This window comes from Bombina bombina, chromosome 1, assembly GCF_027579735.1.
Source record: "Bombina bombina isolate aBomBom1 chromosome 1, aBomBom1.pri, whole genome shotgun sequence".
Taxonomy (NCBI): Eukaryota; Metazoa; Chordata; class Amphibia; order Anura; family Bombinatoridae; genus Bombina; species Bombina bombina.
The window spans coordinates 1,289,685,433-1,289,708,684 of record NC_069499.1 but is presented as its reverse complement, the minus strand read 5'-3'; the positions used below and the strand labels follow the sequence as shown (position 1 = coordinate 1,289,708,684).

The 23,252-nt window shown below is 37.0% G+C and overlaps 1 protein-coding gene and 1 non-coding gene across 2 annotated transcripts in view; both read left to right on the top strand.

Moving 5' to 3' along the window:
- The window catches only part of WDR88 (WD repeat domain 88), a 77,851-nt gene extending 69,191 nt beyond the window's left edge, over positions 1-8,660 (top strand). The window contains 4 exon segments of the mRNA XM_053719238.1: positions 4,061-4,143; positions 5,919-5,987; positions 6,696-6,788; positions 8,392-8,660. Coding sequence (XP_053575213.1) covers positions 4,061-4,143; positions 5,919-5,987; positions 6,696-6,788; positions 8,392-8,517 — 371 coding nt within the window. The 3' untranslated portion in view covers positions 8,518-8,660.
- A 7,935-nt stretch (positions 8,661-16,595) lies between these two features.
- On the top strand, positions 16,596-16,669 carry TRNAT-AGU (transfer RNA threonine (anticodon AGU)). The gene has a single exon. It is a non-coding gene; the product is annotated as a tRNA-Thr (tRNA).
- The last annotated feature ends 6,583 nt before the right edge of the window (positions 16,670-23,252 follow it).

The following is a 23,252-nucleotide window of genomic DNA, read 5'->3' as shown; positions in this document are numbered from 1 at the left end:
CCTTCCTCGCAAATGCTAGTTAAATATTATTAACCCCTAATCTGCTGTCCCTAACATCGCCTCCACCTACCTATATTTATTAACCCCTAATCTGCCACGCCCAACGTCACCGCCACTATATTACATTTATTAACCCCTACATCCAAGTCTATCCCTAACCCTAACACCCCCTAACTTAAATATAATTTAAATAAATCTAAATAAAACCTACTATTATCACCTAAATTATTCCTATTTAAAACTAAATACCTACCTATAAAATAAACCCTAAGATAGCTACAATATAACTAATAGTTACATTGTATCTAACTTAGGTTTTATTTTTATTTTACAGGCAAGTTTGTATTTATTTTAACTAGGTAGAATAGTTATTAAATAGTTATTAACTATTTAATAACTACCTAGCTAAAATAAATACAAATTTACCTGCAAAATAAAACCTAACCTAAGTTACACTAATACCTAACCTAACCCTACAATTAAATAAATTACCTAAATTAAATACAGTTAAATAAATTAAATAAAATTAGCTAAATTACAAAAACAAACACTAAATTACAGAAAATAAAAAACAAATTACAATATCTTTAAACTAATTACACCTAATCTAAGAACCCTATAAAATACAAAAAGCCCACCCAAAATAAAAAAAAAAACAGCCTAAACTAAACTATCAATAGCCCTTAAAAGTGCCTTTTGCGGGGCATTGCCCCAAAGAAATCAGCTCTTTTACCTGAAAAAGAAATACAAACAACCCCCCCAACAGTAAAACCCACCACCCACACAACCAACCCCCCAAATAAAAGCCTAACTAAAAAACCTAAGCTCCCCATTGCCCTGAAAAGGGCATTTGTATGGGCATTGCCCTTAAAAGGGCATTTAGCTCTATTGCTGCCCAAAGCCCTAACCTAAAAATAAAACCCACCCAATACACCCTTAAAATATCCTAACACTAACCCCCGAAGATTCACTTATCGGGAGAAGTCTTCATCCAAGCGGCAAGATGTCCTCAACGAAGCCGGCAGAAGTGGTCCTCCAGACGGGCAGAAGTGGTCCTCCAGATGGGCAGAAGTCTTCATCCAGACGGCATCTTCTATCTTCATACATCCGGCGCGGAGCGCATCCATCTTCAAGACATACGACGCGGAGCATTCTCTTCTTCCGATGGACTAACGACGAATGAAGGTTCCTTTAAATGACGTCATCCAAGATGGCATCCCTTAGATTCAGATTGGCTGATAGAATTCTATCAGCCAATCGGAATTAAGGTTGAAAAAAACCTATTGGCTGATCCAATCAGTCAATAGGATTGAAGTTCAATTCTATTGGCTGATCCAATCAGCCAGTAGGATTGAGCTTGCATTCTATTGGCTGTTCCAATCAGCCAATGGAATGCGAGCTCAATCCTATTGGCTGATCCAATCAGCCAATAGGATTTTTTCAACCTTAATTCCGATTGGCTGATGGAATTCTATCAGCCAATCGGAATCTAATTAGATAATAATAGAGGCAAAGTAAAGTAAGGAGACCAGCCGATAGTTAGAAGGGGTTGAGCAAGGATTGGTGTGATTGACGCATGCTTGAATGTATCACGAAATGTGCCAGTGGTGAAAGTCGGATTAAAGAGATGAGTTAGGGTAGGGATTAGAGAATCAGAGAGAGAGGGAAGAAGTGCAGGCCGCCATAGGACAGAGAGGCTACAGCAGTTGTGTTAGAGGAGGAGAGCCAAGTTTCTGTGAGGGGTAAGAGGTGAAGTGATAGTGACATGAATAGGTCGTTAATAGAAGTGAGGATATTGGATACAGAGAATTGTGGCGTATTAATAGAAGTGCATTTAATGAGATTGATAGGGTTTAATGAGATTCAGTCATGCTAGTGAGCAGAAAGAGGCAGAAAGTAGACCTGGATTAGGTGAGACATCCACAGTTGCAAGGAGAAGAAAGATGGTAAGAGAAAGATGAGAGTGTGTCGTATGTGAGTGTTTAACCCCTTAATGACAACTGACGTACCAGGTACGTCATGCATTAACAACCAGTTAATGACAATAGACGTACCTGGTACGTCAGTTGTCTAAGAGAGTGCTGGAAGCGATCGCAATCGCTTCCAGCAGCTCTCAGGGTATTGCAGTGATGCCTCCATATGGAGGCATCCTGCAATACCTTTTTAGAAGACTCCGATGCAGAGAGAGCCACTCTGTGGCCCTCTCTGCACCGGTAGCGATGGTGCCGGTTCGTTGGTGGGTGGGAGCATAACAGGGAGGCGGGTGGGCGGCCCATCGCTACCCGGCATCCGGTTCCTGTAAGTGCAATGTGCACGCCGGGTGCCGGGAGCGAGCGGGGGAGCGCGTTCGCGTGCGCGATTAGCTGGCCACTGACACCAATGAGGAGGGAAGAGGGGGGAAAAAAGATTTTAAAAATATAAATATATAAGGATCTGGGAGGGGGAGGGGGTTGGGGTATTGTGGGGGGCTGCTACACTACAGAAAATATTAATAATTGCAAAAAGAGAAAAAGATACTTTTGTTTTTGGGGGCAAATTGGGTACTGGCAGACAGCTGCCAGTACCCAAGATGGCGGCAAATAGGTAGGGGAGAGTGTTAGAGAGCTGGGGGGGGGATCATGGAGGTTGGGGCTAAGGCAGGGGTCCATCACAGCTAAAACATTTTATTTTTTTTTATTAAAAAAAAAGAAAAACTCCTTTTATTTAGTACTGGCAGACTTTCTGCCAGTACTTAAGATGGCGGGGACAATTGTGGGGTGGGGGAGGGAAGAGAGCTGTTTGGGAGGGATCAGGGGGTGGGATGTGTCAGGTGGGAGGCTGATCTCTACCCTAAAGCTAAAATTAACCATGCAAGCTCCCTACAACCTACCTAATTAACCCCTTCACTGCTGGGCATAATTTACGTGTGGTGCGCAGCAGCATTTAGCGGCCTTCTAATTACCAAAAAGCAACCCCAAAGCCATATAAGTCTGCTATTTCTGAACAAAGGGGATCCCAAAGAAGCATTTACAACCATTTGTGCCTTAATTGCAGAAGCTGTTTGTAAATAATTTCAGTGGGAAACCTAAAGTTTGTGACAAAATTTGTGAAAAAGTGAACTTTTTTTTTTATTTGATGACATTTGGCGGTGAAATACTAGATCAATACTTTTGGTTGTCTTCTAAAAAAAAAAATATACATGTCAAGGGATATTCAGGTTTTCCTGACAGATATCAGGGTTCCAATGTAACTAGCGCTAATTTTGAAAAAAAGGGGTTTGGAAATAGCAAAGTGCTACTTGTATTTATGGCCCTATAAATTGCAAAAAAAGCAAAGGACATGTAAACATTGGGTATTTCTAAACTCAGGACAAAATTTAGAAACTATTTAGCATAGGTGTTTTTTGGTGATTGTAGATGTGTAACAGATTTTGGGGGTCAAAGTTAGAAAAAGTGTGTTTTTTTCAATTTTTTCCTCATATTTTATATTTTTTTTTATAGGAAATTATAAGATATGATGAAAATAATGGTATCTTTAGAAAGTCCATTTAATGGCGAGAAAAACGGTATATAATATATGTGGGTACAGTAAATGTGTAAGAGGAAAATTACAGCTAAACACAAACACAGCAGAAATGTAAAAATAGCCTTTGTCATTAAGGGTAAGAAAATTGAAAAATGGTCTGGTCATTAAGGGGTTAAGCTTAGAATCAGTGAAGCATGGTTGGCTGAGTAATGTGAGATAAGAATAGATTTAATGTGTGTTGTAGAGGGGGGAAGGTAGAAGAGAAGGAGAGATATGAATAGTGTAAGTGCTGTTTATGAAAGGAGGAGCTGTGTGTGACTTTAAGGAGAAGGTAAAGGCAAAAAGGAGAAACTAACAGGGGAAATTTAGGGAGATTACAAATAAGAAAGTACATGTTTAAATGTTGTCCACTGCTTTATCTATGTATGTACTAAGCATAAGAAAATCTGAGTTTGCATTCAACACTGATCTGTTATACATAAACATGGGGAATTCAGTTTGAGTTTATGTCCCTTTAATGTGTGGTATTAAAACGGATTATACTGTTTTCTTACAGTGTCTCTCCTTGTGTCTGGTGGTTATGATAAAACTGTAGCTCTTTGGGATGTGGATTCAGCATATAAAAAGCTTGTCTTAAAGGTATTGATATGCTATAAATGTATACATAGATTGTTTGAAAAAAATATGTATAATATAAATAACCACTTAAATTATTACTGAATTTACTTGAATGATCTAATAACCTAGTTGTATTTGGCCAGCTCCAAATAATTTATCCAAAGGGACATAAAGCCTAAAAATGTTCTTTTATGATTCAGATAGAATTTACATTTTTAAACATCTTTACAATTTATATTATTGTTTGCTTAATTCTCTTGGTATCCTTTCTTGAAGGAGCAATAATGCACTACTAGGAGCTAGCTGAACACATTAGTAAGCTAATGACAACAGACATAAATGTGCAGTCACCAATCAGCAGCTATCTCCCAGCTCCTGAGCCAACCCTATATATCCTATTCAACAGAGGATACCAAGAAAACTAAGCAATTTAGATAATAGAAGTAAATTTGCAAGTTGTTTAAAATTGTATACTCTATCTGAATAACAAAAGAAAGATTTTGGGCTTCATATCCCTTTAATGCTAATATTTATTTAGAACTCTGTTGAAAATAAAAGAGTTATTTATTTTTTATGAAACAAAAATACTAAAGTATTAGTAATAACGTTTTTAAGTGAGCACATTTTCTTCAAAAATCTCTGAAGTGCACATATTAAATACACTTCTTGCCTCTCTTCACTAAAGACATGACACTAGCATATGCACTCAACAACTCTATAATGTCATTAGAAGTTCTGTTATTGGAGGTCAAATTGCATTAAACTGAATGTATGAGAATGGAGGGTATCATATCCAATCTTTAGACAGACATGTGCCTCTATTGTTGCTAATTAAAAAGTTGTGTACTGCTGATCCTCCAACAGAGCATTTTACATGTCCCTTTAATGTGTTGTGGTAATATAGTACTTAGGGTATAATTCCCTGTCATTGAGTGACTAGTTCTAACAAGGGTATCAGATATCCAGGATTCTATAGCAAGCGTTTTTTCAAATGTATACCTGTATGTCATACCTACTGTTTATGATATTCTGTGCATGTTATCAAGCCCCATGTTACAACTTAACTAACATCTAATTTATGTTTCTTTACCATGATTCACAAATTGCAGGTTTTTCATGATGTAAAAAAATAATAATTCCACTATATACCTAGCTTTGGGTAACATATATCTAAATGTTGTATTTGTCTTTATTAATCTATTATACCCTAGCACAGGGCTTAAAATTTCAGGTCGTAAGCTACTAGCCAGGTCAAAATGTTACTTGCCACTTCTGATTCTACCCACTACCTGCCAACACCACACCCAGTACACCACCCCCTCTTTGCATATGTTTAGCCATTGTGAAACACATTCTTGTGCAGTCATTTTTAATTATTTTTTTATTTTATACCTGAACAAATTAAATAATGCTACATACAGTAATAGATTAACATAAGTAAGTGCAATGCAGTTAGCAACATCAACTTGGTGGTTCTGGGTAAGACAACAGCTGGATAGAAACAGGAAGTTGTTGAAGTGAGAGGTGGAAGAGAGTGCTGACAGTCATGGAAGGTCATAGGAGACGTGGAGATTTTCTTAACTATCCTTCTCCCCTCCTCTCTTCAATCTCTCTTTTTACCATTCCCCTTATCTCTCAATAGTCACTCATTAACTTTCATTCGCCACCATTACATGTCCACTTGCCAATGGCTAGTAAAAAGTGTAAATTTTTAGCCCTGCCCAAGCATGCTATATGTGCTGTATATATCAATAGTCTATAAAATATTTATTTACCTTTTGTGCAATTGTTTTCAGGGTCACGATGACTGGGTGCTAGATGTTGCTGTGAGTTCTAACAAGAAATGGATCTTGTCCTCATCAAAGGTCACGACTGATGTAATTTTATGTATCTTAGGGTATCTCTATTAAAGCTCACTTTTGTTATACTAACTAAAGAGTATTACATATATGGGAAATTGTGTCCTTAGGTTTATGTTAGCATTTGAGATAACCATCTTTGTTTATGTTGACTCTCTCTGTAAACAAATGCCAATAGTTAGGTATAAAATTGTTAATTATGGGCGGGGTTTCAATGAGCAAAACAGCTATTTCAGACATAAAAATCTCCCTCACCCTCCACTTGAAGGTTAATGTATGCAGTTGCCTCTTGTTTACATAATGTTTCTATTGAGAATACTGCAGTGGTCGTAATTTTAGTTTAGGTGGTGGCCTCAGTGGGTGAAAACAGCTATTTCAAATGTCAAAATAAAGGTAAATTAGCTGTTTACAAACATTTTAATATAATCCAGCAGGTCATTGTATCATTGGGAACACAATAAAGCGTAGTACATTGTTCTTTTAAGACCCGAATTGTAGTATTTGTTATTTGACTCATAATAGATTAATAATGGGTATTTTATTATTTTTAAGCTCTGCTGTATGCAGCAATTATTGCTGCCCATGGCATATTAGACATGAAGGTAACTTGGCCAGCTTTACTTCTAGTATATAAGAGCCCCAAGCAACTGCTTAATCCTTCCTGCAACAATAAATTCTTGTATTTTAATGGTTCATCTTTATGTTTCTATATAGGATTCTACTTTAAGACTATGGAATATAGAAAATTATGAGAACATTCCTGCAGTTATTGAAAACAACAGAGTAATTGGTTCACAAATCATTCAGGTTAGTTCTAATTTAATGGTGAATAGAATAAGTGTCATGTTTTATTTTAAAAGTATGAATAAAAACTAACTGTTACCCCCAAAATCTAGAGAGATAGAATATAAATTTGCATTACGTTCCTCAGAGGCAGTGCTGCTTATCACAGCAATGATCTAGCTTAGAACAAAAGTGACAGATGTGAATATAGAGATTTTTTTTTATAATAGAAAAATATTTAGTTTATAGTAACAATTAATAATGAAAGTAGAAAAAAAACTTCCTTGCTTCATCAGAAAGTGCTGTAGGTGTTCTATCGAAAACTCCAAGATGTGGAAAACTCCAAGATTGCGTCACTTCCGGTGACTCCATACATCTGTCCCTCACATACACAAGGGGCCAATCAGATGGGCACTGTAATTGCCTATCTTCACTATCTATTTTGCCTCCACCTGGGTTCACTTGGGGTGGATGCCAGAGGATCGGCAGTGCACCCCCCAGACAGAGGCAAAAACAAATAGTGAAATGGAAGAGTCACCGGAAGTTACGCAATCTTGGAGTTTTCTAGGTCTTGGCTAGAACATAGGCAGTTTTTCTTGGCCACCAATTGTGTGAATTACTACTATAAGGATTTTGGAGTGGGCCTGCAGTCATTAAAAAGCTAATACCAGATTTATTTATGTAATCATGCCAGTAATCATTTGCCAGGTCAAGCTTCTGGAAAGCAAGATATACAGTATCATTGGCTGACCTTTTGTATCGATATCAGTTGCTTGTAAACTAGCGCCACCTATAGTTTTCAAGACTGTCATTGCAGTTCGTAATAATGATAAATGAATAATGGTGTATGCCATAGGATAACACTCAGAATGCTGGTCTTTCAATACAGCGCCAGTACAGTGTGAGACACATTTGTAGATGTAATGTTTATTTTACCAATATATTTTTTATACTGTGCCATTTTTATTGCGAACCTATAAAAAAAATTCCTGGACCATTCATTGCTTTAAATAAAAACAGTTATTTATTAAATGCCGCCTTAAAGGAAATTGTTATTGTTTAAAAATATAGATCACACCTTTACTACCCATTCCCCAGCTTTGCACAACCAACATTGTTATATTAATATACTTTATAACATTTGAACCTCTAAATGTCTTCCTGTTTCTAAGCCACTACAGACAGCCTCTTATCTAATGCATTTTTTTTTGCTTTTCACAACTAATTCATTTGAGCCATAAAGATAACATTGTACTCACTCCTTTGGAGATGTGCAGGACTAAACACGAATTGGCTAAAATACAAATCAATATATAATAAATAGCCCTGAGATAAGGGGGCTGTCTGCACAGGCGTAGGTACAAGGTAATCACAGAGGTAAAAAGTATATTAATATAACTGTGTTGGCAAATGGGTAATAATGGGATTATCTATCTTTTTAAACAATAGAAATATGGAGAAGACCGTCCCTTTAAAATACAAACATTGGTTAAAAAAGTTGGCAAGGATATTGGCCTAACACATTTCAACGTATCAGCGTGCTCATAGACTGCTCAGTCCCTATCCAGAGCCTTCTTATGCACACATTCTTATGCACATATCTTTTTTTTCTTTCTTCTTTTTACAGTGTGAAGAATGTAAGAAGCCATTTTCTGTCTTGCAGTATGATGACACCAGAGTGATCAACAGATGTGTTTTCTGTCGCCTAGCAACCCCTGTGGCATACACATGCCCTTTACCCCCTGTTCCTTAGGCCCATTATTTAGTCACATACTTTAACCATGAAATTCCTGTCTTTAACTGAGTTAATTTTATATCCAGTATGCACTTTCTGTGTATTCAACAATCCTAGAGATTCATTTTCACAAAATTAAAAAATAATTAGTGTAATAAAAAGGTTTTTTTTTTATTTCTTCTTTATTCTAAGACTTCGGCCTAGAGTGTAACATTTTAGTGTTTGCTGGGAGAAATCTCTCTCAGCTCAGCTTTTTTTGACCTTCTTACCAGTGATACTAGATTTTTGTAAAGCGACTGTGTCTGAATTTGTTAGGGTGCCCAAGATACATCAGTTATAATTCTGTAAATTCTGTATTTCCTACACATAATCATGAAAAAACCCAATATGTAATAAATGATTTTGCAAGACTAACATGAAAGTGAAAAAAATTGTTGGAATGTGTTTTTTTATGGACCACTGCAAAGGTCCCTCAATGCAAAGTACTCAAGGAGGGAGCAACATTTCTTGTATGGCCTATGGCGGTCTGAGGACTTGGGTTGATACTGGCTGTGTATGTATAAGCATTAGCTTTTTATTTGCTAGGTATGTATTTATGAGCAAATAAAAAAAAATGTCACCAGCTGTTTATAAAAGTGACAAATGAAGAAAAAAAGCACTTACTCAGATTGCTGGTCTACAATAAAAGCACCAGTATTGTGACCATCATATGTTAGACAAGGAGAGGAAAGCATGTTCTGTTAGATTACAAGTGGCACGCTAACGTTAGCATGTGCACAAAATTGAAATATATATCGCCTGTGCTAACTTGCGCTCATATTAAATGTTGAAAGTAAACACGACTGAAGTCCTCACATAAAGGGTTAGAGCTAAATTAAAAGTTGCACTACACACAACATAAATACATTAAAATAAAGTGTCTAAATATGTATGTATATCTATACTATAATTGCGTTTGTAACGCATCCGTCGCCAGTTGCGCACGCATCCTCAAAGGAACGTTGGCTGCGTGAGGCAGCCAAAAGAATGTTGGCTGCACGCGCAGCTAAAAGAATCCACCTGAAAGCAGCGTAGGCAAATGAAGCCTTAAAAAAAAAAAACACACGCAACCGCCTGCATGAAAAAACTTAAAAACATGTGATTGCCCGCAAGAAATAAAAAAAAAACACAAACTGCCCGCACAAAGTATTAAGGAAAAAAATAAACATAACCGCCCGTACTAAGTATTAACAAAAAAAACTTAACCCTTAAATCGCTAAACTCCCACAACAGAAACTACCTAACCCTTACACCCCCAAACCCCCACAACGCCAACTAAATAAATGACAATATTAACCCCTAAACCACCATACCCTACAACGCCAACTAACTAATTATACTATTAACCCCTAAACTGACAAACCCCCACATCACAATAAACCTAATTAACTATTAACCCCTAACCTGCAAACCCCCACATCGCAATAAACCTAATTAACCTATTAACTCCTAAATCGCCAACCCCCCACAACACAAATAACTAATTTGATTACTAAGCCGCCTAACCTAACACCCCCTAAATTAACCCCAATTACTACTAAATTACAATTAAAATAAAAAAATCCTAACATTAAATTACAAAAAAATAATCTAACATTACAAAACTAAAAAAGTCTAACAATACAGAAAAAAAATAAACAAAATTATAAAAAATAAAAAAAATGAAACCTAATCCCTATGAAAATAAAAAAGCCCCCCTTAATCTAAACTACCAATAGCCCTTAAAATGGCCTTTTGTAGGGCTTTGCCCTAAGTTAAACAGCTCTTTTACATTTAAAAATACTGAGTCCCCCCTAACAGTAAAAACCCCTCACCCACCAAACCCCCCCAAAATAAAAAAAAACTAACACTTAAAAAAACTAAACTACCCATTGCCCCTAAAGGGGCACTTTTATGGGCATTGCCCTTAAAAGGGCATTCAGCTCTTTTAAAAGCCCATTAAATCCCTAATCTTAAAAAAAAAATCCTAAATCTTACCCTTAAATAAGTACTCACCGTTCCTAAAGTCCGGCGGAGAAGGTCTTCTTCCAGACGGCTCCATTATCTTCTATCTTCATCCGGAGCGAAGGCGGAGCGGAGGTGCAGAGCTGGCTTCCTCAGCGGCGGTCCTCAGCAGCTGTCTTCAGCTGCGGGGGTCCAAAGCGGCGTGGAGCTCCTCTTCATACGATCGTCCACCCCACACTGAAGATTAAATTCAAGGTACCTTATTGGGAACCTTGTATTCCTATTGGCTGAAATGTTTAAATCAGCCAATAGGATGAGAGTTACTGAAATCTTATTGGCTGATTTGAACAGCCAGTAGGATTTCAGTAGCTCTAATCCTATTGGCTGATTTCAAAATTTTAGCCAATAGGAATGCAAGGCACCCCAAATTGAATGCGGTTCCTTGCTTTCAATCTTCAGTGTACGAAGGACATTGAATGAAAAGGAGCCTCCATGCCGCCGAGGAACGCCGCCGCTGAGGACCTCCACTGAAGATCCACGCATAGGGGAAGACAGCTCCGCACCTCCGCTCCACGCCGCCTTCATTCCGGATGAAGATAGAAGATGATGGAGCCACCTGGAAGAAGACCTTCTCCGCCAGACTTCAGGAATGGTGAGTACCTATTTGGGGCTTAGTCTTAGGCGTTTTTTTTGGGGTGGCTTTTTCTTTTTTTAGATTAGGGTTTTTTGGGCTGGAAAAGAGCTGATTGCCCTTTTAAGGGCAATGCCCATACAAATGTCCCTTTAGGGCCAATGGGTAGTTTAGGTTTTTTTAGTGTTAGGTTTTTTTATTTTGTGGGTGGGGGGTTTTACTGTTAGGGAGTAATTGGTCATTTGTTTAGGTAAAAGAGCTGTTTAACTTAGGGCAATGCCCTACATAAGCCCTTTTAAAGGCTATTGGTAGTTTAGTATTAGATTAGGGTGTGTTTTTATTTTTGGGGAGATTTTTTATAGGGATATTAGTTTAGGTTTAAATTTTTTTATTTTCGATAGCTTTGTTTATTTTTTTCTGTAATTTTATATTTTTTATGTTGTGTAATTTAAGCTTTGGGGTTTTTAGTTTTTTTTTTTAAATAGACTCCCCCCCTGGGCAGGCTTATCGCCTAGTGTGTATATGTATATATATATATATATATATATATATACACCTACACCTGTGTATATATATATATATATATATATATATATATATATATATTTGGTTTTACGTATTAGGACATAATAACAATCATCTGGTCCTTAGCAAGTCTTAAAATTAGGTAAATACAATCTCAGATGAACACCACCACATGACATATTACACTGTGTCATGATTTATTTAACAAAAATAAAGCCAAAATGGGAAGCAATGTGTGAAAAACTAAGTACACCTTATGATTCAATAGCTTATAGAACTACCTTTAGCAGCAATAACTTGAAGTAATCATTTTCTGTATGACTTTATTAGTCTCTCACATCGTTGTGGAGGAATTTTGTCCCATTCTTATTTACAACGTTGCTGCAGATTATTGAGTCCTTGCACAGCTCTCTTAAGGTCCCGCCACAGCATTTCTATCGGGTTGAGGTCTGGACTTTGACTGGGCCGTTGTAACAGCTTGATTCTTTTCTTTTTCAGCCATTCTGTTGTAGATTTGCTGGTGTGGGATCATTGTCTTTTTGCATGACCCAATTTTTGGACAAGCTTTAGCTGTCTTAACAGATGGTCTCACATTTGACTCTAGAATACTTTGGTATACAGAGGAGTTTATGGTCGACTCAATGACTACAAGGTGCCTAGGTCCCGTGGCTTCAAAACAAGTCCAAATCATCACTCCTCCACCCTCCATGCTGGACAGTTGGTATGAGGAGTTTGTTCTGATATGCTGTGTTTGGTTTTCGACAAACATCTCCACTTTGGTCTCATCTGTCCAAAGGACATTGTTTCAGAAGTCTTGTGGCTTGTTCAGATGCAACTTTGCAAACCTAAGCTGTGCTGACATGTTCTTTTTAGAGAGAAGAGGCTTTCTTCTGGCAACCCTTTCATACAAACCATACTTGTTCAGTCTTTTTCTAATTGTACTGTCATGAATGTTAACATTTACCATGCAAACTGAGGCCTGTAGAGTCTGAGATGTAACTCTTGGATTTTTTGCAATTTCTCTGATAATGCACAGTCTGACCTTGGGGTGAATTTGCTGGGACGTCCACTCCTGGGAAGATTAGGAACTGTCTTGAATATTTTCCACTTGTGAATAATCTTTCTTGCCGTAGAATGATGGCCTTAAAATTGTTTGGAAATGGCCTTATAACCCTTCCCAGATTGATGGGCAGCAACAATTGCTTCTCTAAGATAATTGCTAATGTCTTTCCTTCTTGGCATTGTGTTAACACACACCTGAATGCTCCAGACCAGCAAACTGCTAAAACTTCAGCTTTTATAGAGGCGGTCACACTTGATGATGATCAATTAATCAAGGGAATTTGATAAGCTGCACCTGGCTACTACTTAGCCTTTTAATTCCTATGGAAGCAGTAAGGGTGTACTTTGTTGTTCACACACGGTTTCTCCATTTTGTCATGTGTTGTTGACCATCTGAGGTTGTATTTACCTAATTTTAAGACCTGCTAAGGACTTTATTTTTCAAATGGCTGTATGTATGTATCTCTGAAATTTCCAGTAGCAAAGGGGTTAACGGAATAGAAAGGTCACAACTGAAGAGTAGATGGGTGTATTTCAATTTTAAATATAAGCATTTTTGCAGTATACATCCATTAGCAAAAATTCTTCTTGTAAAACTTGTTTTAAAGCAGCATACGCACAGTATTTCCATCCAAATACCATGCCGTATACCATATACCTTTGAACTCTTATAATGTTTAATATGTATGTGAATAATTTATATCAGATAGTGTATATATGAGTGTAACACTTTAATTTAATGTGTATATATGTGTACATATGTGTTTTTATATATGTATATACATACATATATACACATATACTGTATGTATATATACTTTGGAATCCTTTCCACTCAAATAAAATTATTAATTTGTATGTTACTGTCAGCAAAGGGGTAAAAATACTGCATATTTTTGAAAATATACATAGTGGGATCAAGAGTGGGGGCTAAGGTAGAACTTTTAGGGGAACGTTGTGTGACCACATCCACCTACCATTGTGCGCAGCCACCGTCATTTTATCCAGTATTTTTGTGGAGGACAGCTGCTAACCCTAACCCCTGCTTGCTTTTCTACTGAAGTGCTCTATATACATTGTTACCAATGCACCAGGGAACTATGGGTAAAATATGCAAATTAGATATACAACATCTCACACTTTAGGCTTCCAAGTATTGTGTTTACGTCAGCAATCTCCTTTATGGGGTAGGTGCCGCAAAAATAAATTCACTTCTGGACAACTGTTTCAAGTTTATTACCTCTCATCAGCAAAAGATAAGTTTGATTTGCTGCTTGGTGAAGCTTATTTGCAGATAAAAAGCAATACTCATTTGAGTTATGGTGGAGATAAAATCATGAGATTCAAATACTCCATTTCATAAAAGTAAGAGCCATAGAATTATTGTATAGAAAATTAGCGAATCTAGGCAAGTATCCCCGCTTTCTTTTTCCCAGAAGTACTATGTATCAGGAGCGGAACTACCATAGGTGCAGTCGCACCAGGGCACAAGAGTTGGAGGGGGCCCATAACAGCCAGTCAATAAATAGGTGTGTGCAGAATATTTACAGTCCTAATGCAGGGGAGCCTTTTATGCTTTAAGTGCAGGTTGTGTCTATCTGTCCATCTATCCTCAAAATCATTACACAGAACAGAATGTATATTAATACTTTTGCTTTCCACTGAGTTACCATTGGGCCCCCAAAAAGTATCTTGCACCAGGGCCCTCTGTTGAGTAGGTCCGCTACTGCTATGTATACATTGTTACCAATACACCAGGGAACTCTGGGTAAGATATGCAAATTAGATATACAATATATTACGCTTTTTGCTTCCAAGTACTGTGTTTACCCACAGCAATCCCCTTTATGGGTAGGTGCTGCAAAAACAAACCAATTCTGGTTAGCTGTTTTGAGTTTATTAACTCTTATAAAATAGCACAATTCTTTAATCCCATTCCTCCATGTTTCTCACATTTTTTTGAATGAAATAAATTACCATTACCATCTACTGTGAAAAGGGATTTTTTTTTTTATTGAAGTTAATGACATAACATACAAATTATATCCAAAATATAAGAACACATAGCAGAAATTCAAGTTGTAGTTAAATATTACAGGGACACTCTAGTCAAAATTAAAATGCACATAGATCAGTGTTTCTCAACCGCGGTTCTGAAAAAAAAACCCAACAGGCCAGGTTTTCATTATAGCTTAACCAGTGCACAGTTGAAGTAATCAGCTGATCAGTAACCATGGTTACTAACCTACTCTCACACATCAGCTGATATTTCTCCTGTGCACTGGTTCAGCTCTAATGAAAACCCGGCCTGTTGGGGTACTTGAGTACTGCAATTGGGAAACAATGACATAAATAAATTACATCTGTGAATATAAACGTATTTACAATATACATGTATTGTCAAAAATGTATCTAGTAAAGGTTATCACTGTTTTAGTGTTAGCATTTTTCTCTGCACGTGCATGTAAAGCATAGCTAGATATTCTCAGTGTACCAGCATTTTAAATACTGCAGCTGCTAAGAGATCAAGTAGGCATGTATTCTGTCAGCAATTAACAAATTGAGTAATTACCAGATGGTACAAGCACCTAAGACTCTTTAAGCAAGTGTTGGGTTTAAAATGCTGGTGCACGGAGCATACTTAAATACACTACTGAAACAGCTATAGCTTTTATTAGAAGCATTTTTGCTAATTCATGTCTTTTGCAAAAATGCTTGTATTCAAATTAAAATGCACCAGTGTGAATTACAATTTAGGCTGGAATGTCCTTTATAGTCTTAGGGTTGATTTATCAATGGATTTGCACCCCTACTACTGCAGGTCTCGTCCGACCGAGAAGATTGACAGCTCCTGCCCGCGCGTGGGCGGTGTTGTACAAGAGTGCAATATTGTGTTCTTGCGCAATGCTAAATTCCGGCAGCGGAATTCAGCCCGCCAGAGGTGAGCTGAAGCGTACAGGGGTTACGTATGTATGCCCCTGTCCGCCTCAGCTTGATAAATCGACCCCTTAGTAGTTCACAAAAGGTATGAATTGTAAAACACAATATAAAAGCTCAACTTTTCAGAATATATATTTCTTGAATATCCCCATAAAATGTAAGAGTATTTGAAATTAAAGTCGTCAACAAAATGGAAAAAATCAAAAAGATGAGGAGGGACAGCAAGTTCCAATCTTGGTCCTAAAATATTTGAAGTTTAGTTTTATATCTAGTGTGTATTACGTTTATTTCCCAATCCTATATATTCATCTTAAAATATTTATTGGTTTTAAAAAAACAATAATTTTTGCAATTTGTTCTACAACTTTGCGTCATAACGCTTATCATTTGCATTCTTATAACTGTGCAGTTATTTAGGACAGTTAAAAGAAAAAAATATTAAAACAAATTTTATTAGTTTTTACATGCTGCACTCACACACACACAATTTATTTATTTTATTTTTTTCCGTAGGTGATTGTAATATCTGTATGTATATATTTATTTTAGCCTTTTTTTCTCTTCATTTATTAGCAGATAATATTTTTTTGCGGGGGTCGGGAGTGGACAGGACACCCTCAGAAATTTCACTTTTCTCTTTTCAATATTGTCACTAAATGGTTATCGCAAAAATGGGAAAAAAAATTTATAAACGATTTTGTTTTTGGAATTTTATACAATACAAAAGAAGATGTATATGTACTTTAAATAAAATATAATACAAATGTTTATAATTATTGGCACGTTACATTGCATACGTTGTCATTTTGCATTTATATTATAGCGCAAATAATACCGGTAATATGTTGTAGAATTGAACGATTGTAACATGCGTCACATAAACGGAAAATACTAAATAAACAGAGTAATGGCTTCCACTCCTTACAACTTCTATTTTCAGGCTGTTACAGCGTGCGGCGCCGTGGCTTAGTTGGTTAAAGCGCCTGTCTAGTAAACAGGAGATCCTGGGTTCGAATCCCAGCGGTGCCTAGGTTCTTTTGATTGAAATCTTTATCTATTTAAAACCAAATGTACGTAGTTTTTAATATATTATTTATTTTGCGACCTACGTTTTACGAATAACTTACTAGATGTAATAGATTTGGTTAAGCTATAAGGTTATTTGCAATAACTCTTTCTTGAACACGTAAGTACGGTTGTAGCACTACCTTAGATATTTACTGAAATACAGAAGATATTTATTAATGTTTATTATGGGTTTAGGGTCTGTAAATTAAAAGTAAAGTCACTGGCTTCACCACAAATAACAACTTATGTTTCATTTGTTGTTATAGTGCTTTATGTCGTAAATAAAAAGAAAAATACATATGCCAATGTTAGTACGCAATTTATATTCTGCAAAAACTATTATAAAAGAGAGCGCGCGGTGGTTTGCATTGCAAACTCTATATTCAGCAACAACATAGCAACAGATGACGTCACAGGAGGAGCTACGTTACGTTTGGATTTAACCTTCTCACAACTACCGTAACTCAAAAATTGATGCATACAATTTGCTGTCCGATACTAGAGAAAAAGAGAAACTGCAACTAAAAGAACAAATTAAATATAACTACAAAGCTGTTCTCACAATGTGAGACAATATGAAAAAGTTATTTGAGCTATAAACATATCAAACGTTTTAGGCCCAAATAAGCCATAATTGGAACTAAGGCAATAAATAAATCCCTAAATAAACAGTAATTAAAATTGTATTAAAAAGGGAAATGTGTGCAGGCTTTGTACTGTGGCATTTATATAGTTTCATTGCTAAAACAAACAAATGTAATCAAATTAAACGAAAATACGGTAAATTAACACCCTAACAAGATATGTTATCTACAGTCATGCATTTGAAACTTGTTGATTCAAAATTTATAATCCACCTTTTACAAACATGTGACTGCTGAGAATCTTAGGGGGAGGATGAAGTAAACAAAAGCTTACTTAAATTGCCTAAAAGTATTAACCCAAACCTCCCTGGAAGAAAGTGAAACAAGCACAATTTTTAGATATATTTCATGGCAAAAGGCAGCAAAATAACTGATGAATGTATATTGCAATAATGTTTCACTTGCAATAATGAAACATTTTATATGTTGTTGAAATGTCAAGTTTAATGGTTGTTTAAAGTGAAAGTCAATCCTAGCGTTTGTGAAACGCTAGGATTGACTATTGAAACAAATAAAGGGGACTTTCATTCACAAAGCGTAAGATACTATATGTTTCAAGCAATCGCTGCTCAGAGCTGCTAAGGAAGCCCACGGCAGATCGCTGTTTTGCTTGAGAGGTGACGTTTTCACCTCTCAGCCAATAGCCGTGCGGTAAATCCGGCTTGGCGCCCTTGGGAGCAAGATTTACAGCATGACTATTTGCTAAGAGGTGAAAATGTCACCTCTTAGCAATTTTTTTTTTTTTTGCCGTGGGCTTCCTTAGCAGCTAAGAACGGTTGAAACAAATAAAGGAGCTTTCTGCATGAAGTATTTTATACTTCATAAATGAAAGTCCCCTTTATTTGTTTCAGTAGTCAATCAAAAGCGCAAGGAATAGGAGAAAACTGGACACAAAACCAGCTTAAAGGGCATATGAAACCCAATTGTTTTCTTTCATGATTCAAGTACAGCAGGCAATTTTAAGCAACTTTTAAGCTGTCCTTTTCTGTAAGTTGTTGTTTGGCTAAGTATGTTTTAACGGACATCAGAAGTGAAAATTAAACTTTCATGATTTAAATGGAGTGTGCAATTTAAAAAAACAACAAAAAAAGTTCTACATTACATATATTTGTTGATATTTGCTCCTTTCTATCACAGCATGCCTAGGTAGGCATATAAGCATGCATAATGTGTCTTAAGCACAATATGACAGGAGTGTTTGCAACAATGTATAACATTCTTTCAAACATTGTAGCAAATACTGAGAACAAGCTAATTATGATAATAGAAATGAATGATGTGTATTTGTCAGTTTCGTTCACTGCCGAATGCGGAAGTAGGAGGCTGCTTTCGGTATTCGGCTCTTTTCAGAGCCGAATATCCTCTTGTGCAAGATCTGTGCAAATCCAAAAAGAGACGAATACCAAAAGCAGCCTTCTACTTGCGCATTCAGCAGTGAATGAAACTGCCAAATGCACATCTGTAATAGAAATACATTTCTTTTCTTAATTTGCATACTCTATCTTAGTCATGAAAGTTTAATTTTGACATATGTGTCTCTGTCATTTTTAATTTGCAAAGCTTATAAAAAATGATAAACAAAAAAAGTTGACAAGTTGGAACTATATTATTGTGTGTTTACAAATTGAATTGGCAGGTGTTTCAAACCAATTGGAATGGTCTACAAAACAAAATAAAAAATTACACAAGTATGTATGTAATGTTTTTCTATTGCAATATAATATAGACCATTATCAAGAGCTTTTGACACCCCCCCCCAAAAAAACACATTAGTGTATTTAGTGTCAATGTATATTTAAAGGGATTGTCTAGTCAAAATTAAACTTCCATAATTCAGATAGAGCATGTAATTTTAAGCAACTTTCTAATTTACACCTATCATTCATTTTTGTTTGTTCTCTTTGTATCTTTATTTGAATGTAAGCTTAGGAGCCGGCCCATTTTTGTTTCAGCACCTGGGTAGCGCTTGCTGATTGGTCGGCTACATTTAGACGCCAATCAGAAAGCCAGGTTCTGAACAAAAAATGGGACAGCTCCTATGCTTACATTTCTGCTTTTTCAAATAAAGATACCAAGATAACGAAGAATAATTGATAATAGGAGTAAATTAGAAAGTTGCTTAAATGGATAGTCTAGTCAAAATTAAACTTTCATGATTCAGATAGAGAATGCAATTTTAAGCAACTTTCTAATTTACTCTTATTGTCAATTTTTCTTCGTTCTCTTGGTATCTTTATTTTAACCCCTTAAGGACAAGGCCATTTTTCAATTTCTTTCCCTTAAGGACCAGGGCTATTTTTACATTTCTGCGGTGTTTGTGTTTAGCTGTAATTTTCCTCTTACTCATTTACTGTACCCACACATATGAGGAAAAAATGGAAAAAACTAACTTTTTCTAACTTTGACCCCCAAAATCTGTTACATATCTACAACCACTAAAAAACACCCATGCTAAATAGTTTCTAAATTTTGTCCTGAGTTTAGAAATACCCAATGTTTACATGTTCTTTGCTTTTTTTGCAAGTTATAGGGCAATAAATACAAGTAGCACTTTGTTATTTCCAAACCAATTTTTTTCAAAATTAGCGCTAGTTACTTTGGGACACTGATATCTTTCAGGAATCCCTAAATATCCCTTGACATGTATATATATATTTTTTAGAAGACATCCCAAAGTATTGATCAAGGCCCATTTTCGTATATTTCATGCCACCATTTCACCGCCAAATGCGATCAAATAAATAAAATCGTTAACTTTTTCACAAATTTTTTCACAAATTTTAGGTTTCTCACTGAAATTATTTACAAACAACTTGTGCAATAGAAATAGCAGGCTTGGGCGTTGCTTTTTGGTAATTAGGCCGTAAAATGCCACTGCACATCACACGTGTATTATGCCCAGCAGTGAAGGGGTTAATTAGGGAGCATGTAGGGAGCTTCTAGGGTTAATTTTAGCTTTAGTGTAGAAATCAGCTTCCCACCTGACACATCACACCCCCTGATCCCTCCCAAACAGCACTCTTCCCTCCCCCACCCCTCAATTGTCCCCGCCATCTTAAGTGTAGTGTAGTAGACAACCCCAAGTATTGATCTAGGCCCATCTTGGTATATTTCATGCCACCATTTCACCGCCAAATGCAATCAAATTAAAAAAATGTTACATTTTTCACTATTTTAGGTTTCTCACTGAAATTATTTACAAACAACTTGTGCAATTATGGCATAAATGGTTGTAAATGCTTCTCTGGGATCCCCTTTGTTCAGAAATAGCAGACATATATGGCTTTGGCGTTGCTTTTTGGTAATTAGAAGGGCGCTAAATGCTGCTGCGCATCACACGTGTATTATGCCCAGCAGTGCAGGGGTTAATTAGGTAGCTTGTAGGGAGCTTGCAGGGTTAATTTTAGCTTTAGTGTAGAGATCAGCCTCCCACCTGACACATCACACCCCTGATCCCTCCCAAACAGCTCTCTTCCCTCCCCCACCCCTCAATTGTCCCCGCCATCTTAAGTACTGGCAGAAAGTCTGCCAGTACTAAAATAAAAAGGTATCTTTTTTTTTCTTCTTTTTTAAAAGCATATTTACATATGCTGCTGTGTAGGGTCCCTCCCTTAGCCCCCAAACTCCCTGATCCCCCCCAAACAGCTCTCTAACCCTCCCCCTCTACCTTATTTGGTGTCATATTGGGTACTGTCAGCTGTCTGCCAGTACCCAGTTTATACAAAAATATATTTATTTTTTTATTTTATTTTTTATTTTCTGTAGTTTAGCTTCCCCCCCAAAAAGACCACCCCCCCAGATCCCTTCACAACTTATTAACCCATTCCCTCCCCCCTTTCTCCCACTTAGAAGTTTTTTTTTTCTGTAGTGCAGCGGTTCCCACCCGCTCCCTCCCTGTGCACGCACCCGCCCTCCACCTCCCGTGCATGCGTGCGTCCGTGCGCGCCCCCGGCAGCCACGCCCCCGATCCCGCCCCCCCTCTTAATCATTAGAGCCATCGATGGCCACCCACCCGCCTCCCACTTTGGCTCCCACCCACCAACGATTTTCAGCCATTGATGTCCGGTGCAGAGAGGGCCACAGAGTGGCTCTCTCTGCACCGGAGGGGTAAGAAGTGTTATTGCAGGATGCCTCGATATCGAGGCATCACTGCAATAACCACAAAGCGGCTGGAAGCAATCAGGATCGCTTCCAGCCGCTTTAAACCCCAATGTCGTACAGGAGTCGTTAAAGGGTTAAAAATCTGCAAAGTAAGCTAAGGAGCCAGCCCATTTTTGGTTCAGTACCTGGGTAGCACTTGCTGTTTGGATAGTTACATTTAGACACCAATCAGCAAGCGCTACCCAGGTGTTAAACCAAAAATGGGCTGGCTTCTATGCTTACGTTCCAGCTTTTTTAAATAAAGATACCAAGAGAACGAAGAAAAATTGATAATAGGAGTAAATTAGAAAGTTGCTTAAAATTGCATTCTCTATCTGAATAATGAAAGTTTAATTTTAACTATACTATCCCTTTAAAATTGCATGCTCTATCTGAATCATGAAAGTTTAATTTTGACTAGACTATCCTTTTAATTTAAAAAGTTTAGCAATGATTTAGTTCTCTGAGTGTTTTTTGTAGATTAATAAATAAAATAGTGTGTAAAGTCCCCCATCTAGTGGACAGCTAGGATATATGCTGCATTTGAAACAGCTATAAATAATTGTCAGTTAAAACAATTCCATATTAATAATAATAATAAAAAAATACTACAGGCAACTCCTTTGGGATTGTAAGTGGACTCATTATCTCCAGGAAATTCTTAGGTACGAATAATATAATGTGAGGTAAACAAAAAATGGAAAATTTACCTTGAACATATCTGTCAATACTATTGCTAACCAATGTCAGTAAATCATTATTTCATTAACTGAAATTTACTTAAGAGTTGTAAATGTATTTGGAATCATTGCATTATATTGGATTTAATACACAGTTGCATTCTCCTATTGTCTGAAAGTTTAAAATTATTTACTAGATATGAAAAACCCCCAATATTTTAAAAGGCATGGAAGTAAGTACTAAAAGTATCTTAGAAGCATAGGTCTGTTAATTCCAAACAGTTCCAATACAATGTGTTCAAATCATTACCTTATTTTTATATAATTTGCAGACAAAATACTTAGGGGCATATTTATCAAGCTCCGAATGGCTCGCCAGAAACAGCAGTTATGAAGAAGCGGTCACAAAGACCGCTGCTCCATAACCTGTCCTCCTGCTCTGAGCAGGCGGACAGACATCGCCGGAAATCAACCCGATCGAGTATGATCGGGTTGATTGATACCTCCCTGCTGGCGGCCTGTTGGCTGAGAGTCTGCAGGGGGCGGCGTTGCACCAGCAGCTCTTGTGAGCTGCTGGTGCAATGCTGAATACGGCGAGCGCATTGCTCGCCGTATTCAGCGAGGTCTGTCGGACCTGATCCGCACTGTCAGATCAGGTCCGACAGACCTTGATAAATATGGGCCTTAGTATCCAGGAGACTGGCCAGTAAAAGTGTGCATATAGTGCTTGCATATGCTTAAAGGGACACTGAACCCAAATTTTTTCTTTTGTGATTCATATAGAGCATGCAATTTTAAGCAACTTTCTAATTTACTCCTATTATAAATTTTTCTTCGTTCTTTTGCTTTCTTTATTTGAAAAAGAAGACATCTAAGCTAAAGAGCCAGCCAATTTGTGGTTCAGAACCATGGAAAGCACTTGTTTATTGGTGCTGTCCAATCAGCAAGGACAACCCAGGTTGTTCACCAAAAATGGGCCGGCATCTAAACTTAAATTCTTACTTTTCAAATAAAGATACCAAGAGAATAAAGAAAATTTGACAATAGGAGTAAATTAGAAAGATGCTTAAAATTGCATGC